Genomic DNA, 3,275 nt, shown 5'->3' with positions numbered 1-3,275 from the left:
ATGGTGCGAAATGGTCAGATTCTGACCCATTCCATGTGGGTATGACACAGGGAGAGTCAGGGTGACTACAGTGTTTGGCTTTGGGGCCTGGAAGCACCTAGCAGTGATTCCCCCAAAGGAGAGGCTGTGAAGGGCCTCCACGGGGGAGGGAAGGGCATTAGATGCTCCGTCCCGGGCGTGCTCGGTTTACGTCCAGCAGAGGCGCAGCTGAAGATGTCTAACAGGCCGGTGTGTCTGCAGGATTCTGGGGGTGCGGGGGGACAGGGGCCGGGCTCACGATCGGAGAGTTGCGAAATCTTTCACGCCCACTATTGCGGGAGTGGCCGAGGACGTGTTAATAAACCTGCATGACGGACCCCGGCGCCCGCTCGGTTGAGGCCGCACGCGCGGGTTTGGGGCTCCGGGCCGTGACACGGGAGGGCGCCGCTCATTCCCAGGGACAAGGGGCACCGGGAGCGGCGGCCCCGGAGGCGGCGCCGGGCNTCCGGCCAGGTACTGCGACAAGACCACATCCCCTGCGGGGTTCAGACTGGCGCGGAACGGCCCCATCGCGCGGCCCAGCACCCCCTGGGGGCCCTCACACGGAGGCTCTTCCCACCTGGGGGCCTCCAGGGGGCCCGGCTGCCGCGGGACCTAGGGGTAGACACGGGCGGAAGGGGGCCGGAGCAGAACCCCTAGCCTGCTGCGCCTCCTCGGCCAAAGAGCCCGGTGGGGCCCTGCAGAAGCTGCTCCTAAGGTCTGGCCGGGATCTCTCCAGTTGCGCTCGGCTGCTGACGCGAGAGGGGAGACGAGGGGCAGGACCCGTCCTTCCCCAGACCCCCAACCTGGCCCCGCTTCCCGCGATCAGGATCCCTCCCGGAGCCCCTGGTCCCGGCCCCCGCCCGAGCATACCTGGGCAGGCGGCGGGCCTTCGGGAATGCAGGACTGTGCCCNGGGGGGGGGGGGGGGGGGCTTGGGTCCCTGGTGCCTCCCAGGGCATGTGAGGGAAGGGGCTACTCACGAAAGCTCCGAGCACAGAGATAAAGCAGCAGCAGCGAGAGGACAGCGAGAGGAATCGCGTGGCGGAAGCAGCGCCGAGACACGTGGCTTAGCAGCGCGACCCCCATGGCTGGGGCGGGGACCACCGCCCCCTCGCCAGCCCCAAACCAGTCCCTGTCCGTCGGCCTCCAGGAGGCCAGAGAAGTCCGGGTGCCCTGAGGTGTTAAGGGTTAATAATTAACCTACTAAGGCCTCTTACCCTGTGGCCTTTGACCCAGAGGACAGCATCTCTGCGGTGAAAAACTGGATGAAGAGGATTTGTAGATTTCTCAGCAACGAGTCTCTGCCCTTGCCTTCGGTGTAGACCAGTTGTAGTAACAGGGAAGACAGGCTGGGCTGAGAACCAGCCCCCCACGGAGCAATGGTGTGGCCCCTACATCAGCACGGGCCTGGCGTTCCCTCCACTGCACAGGAGAATAGTAATCAGTACTTTGTCGTTCTCATCCGAGGATTAAATGATAATGTATGTGCAAACGCTGTAAATGAAAAAACTTACACAGTCGTTTCATAAATCGTAACCTATGAAGTTCAAACGTAGGGCCCCTGGGATCCAGGTTGGTTCTCGTTCACTGGTTTTTTGGTTGGTGTGTGTGTGTGTGTGTGTGTGTGTGTTTAAAGTAATCTCTATGCCCAACATGGGACTTGAACTCATGACCCCAAGATCAAGAGTCACACTCTACATACTGAGCCAGCCAAGCACATACCCCCCCCACACACACCTGCCTGTCTTGTTCAAAACAAACCTTATTAACTATTTCCACATCTAGACCCCTTACTAAGCTGCAAGAAGACAGAAGTGCCTTCAGAGAGCTCAGATGCATTGGAAAATGTATCATCTGCCTCCATGATTTTCTGGGTTACTGTTCTATTTACAGCACTTAGAATATTGCCTGAGCCAAAACCACATTATTGGTATAGAAATATATATTGAATAAACACAGGAAGATGTGTGAAGGGCAGACAAATGGGGTGGTGACCCCATGACAAATCGGAGCCATTTTTTTCTTCCCAAATTAGGAGGCCACCTAGTGGTCATGGCAGGGAAAGCATTCAGAGAAAGGACAGGAAGCAATGGAAAAACAGCCTCCCCTGTTCTTGGGGGGCTCTCAGTCCCCTGTCCATAAAGTTCACTGCCAAGATCCTTTCTAGCTACCACGGTTCAGGGGTTCTTGCCCTATCTCTCCCTCGAACGCTCCCCTCAATCCTGGAGGTCGGGAGCTACCCCACCCAGCGCTTCAGAGCCATTGCTTCATCCCTAGACACGGGCTCCCCGCTTCCCAGCGTCGGAAGGTTCCCCAGCTCGCTGACTGTGACCTTAGGCAAGTTGCTTGTCATTTCCAAACCTCAATTTCCTCATCTGGGAATAGGCAGGGTCACTCCCACCTGCTACAAGGTTGTAAGGATTAACACACGCCTGCAAAACCTGAACCGCAAGTCGTGGCCTATAGAAGTTCTGTAGCTGGTGGTGCATTCGGCGGGTCAGCTGTCTGCCCCTCCCCCTCGGGCGAGGGGGGCCTCGTCTCCAGAGCAGCGAATGTTGTCCGCAGGGTTCTGGGAGCAGATTAGTTTCGGGTGTCACTTAATCCCAGAGGCCCTTCCGTAATCGGAGACTTCACAGGGGCAGAGGTGCTATAAATCTGCACAGGGGCCCCCGCCTGGCACCCAGAGGCTGCAGGATGGCCAGGGGCGCCTCAGCCAAGCTGCTGCTGGTGCTGTGGACGGCCTGCTTCGGACGCGCAGGAGCCGACGGCCTGAGCGCCTACACGTCGGTCATCGAGGTGACCAACGGGGGACCTTGGGGCGACTGGGCCTGGCCTGAGATGTGCCCTGATGGATTCTTCGCCAGCGGGTTCTCGCTCAAGGTGGGGGCTCAGGCCTAGGTCTCTGAGGGCGGGGAAGACGCACCGCCCCACCTCCCCACTCCCCTGCTCGGGAACAGAGGCTGGCAGTGTTCTAACTTACTCTTACCGCTCCTCTCCTCCCGGCCCAGGAGGAGCCCCCCCAAGGTATTCCTGGCGACGACACTGCTTTGAACGGGATCCGGCTGCACTGCTCGCGCGGGAACGCGGAGCGCAACACGCAGNTACCGCGTAAGTGTCCGTTACACACTCCCCCTCCGGGCTAGAATGTTCCTCCGGGGCTGTGGGGCAGTGTACACCTGGGGACTGGGTGGAAAACCTCCCAGGTCGGGTGACCGGACTCAACCCACCCCGGGTCGCGCAGCAACCGGCGGGAGG

The 3,275-nt window shown here is 59.8% G+C and overlaps 2 protein-coding genes across 2 annotated transcripts in view; one reads left to right on the top strand and one right to left on the bottom strand.

Annotated features, from left to right (window-relative positions):
• Positions 1-273: 273 nt before the first annotated feature.
• On the bottom strand, positions 274-1,740 carry GLTPD2 (glycolipid transfer protein domain containing 2). Its single transcript, XM_077746765.1, is given in 3 exon segments — positions 274-633; positions 892-929; positions 932-1,740. Coding segments are annotated over 3 exon segments (573 nt in total). The 5' UTR covers positions 1,107-1,740.
• Positions 1,741-1,742: 2 nt separating this feature from the next.
• The window catches only part of VMO1 (vitelline membrane outer layer 1 homolog), a 2,096-nt gene continuing 563 nt past the window's right edge, over positions 1,743-3,275 (top strand). The window contains exons 1-2 of the mRNA XM_077746844.1: positions 1,743-2,900; positions 3,029-3,128. Of these exons, the coding sequence (XP_077602970.1) occupies positions 2,715-2,900; positions 3,029-3,128 (286 nt within the window). The 5' untranslated portion in view covers positions 1,743-2,714. The remainder of the gene's footprint in view (positions 2,901-3,028; positions 3,129-3,275) is intronic.

Source organism: Crocuta crocuta, unplaced genomic scaffold (genome assembly GCF_008692635.1).
Source record: "Crocuta crocuta isolate KB4526 unplaced genomic scaffold, BGI_CrCroc_1.0 scaffold139, whole genome shotgun sequence".
NCBI classification, from domain to species: Eukaryota; Metazoa; Chordata; class Mammalia; order Carnivora; family Hyaenidae; genus Crocuta; species Crocuta crocuta.
This window is presented reverse-complemented; position numbering and strand designations above follow the sequence as displayed.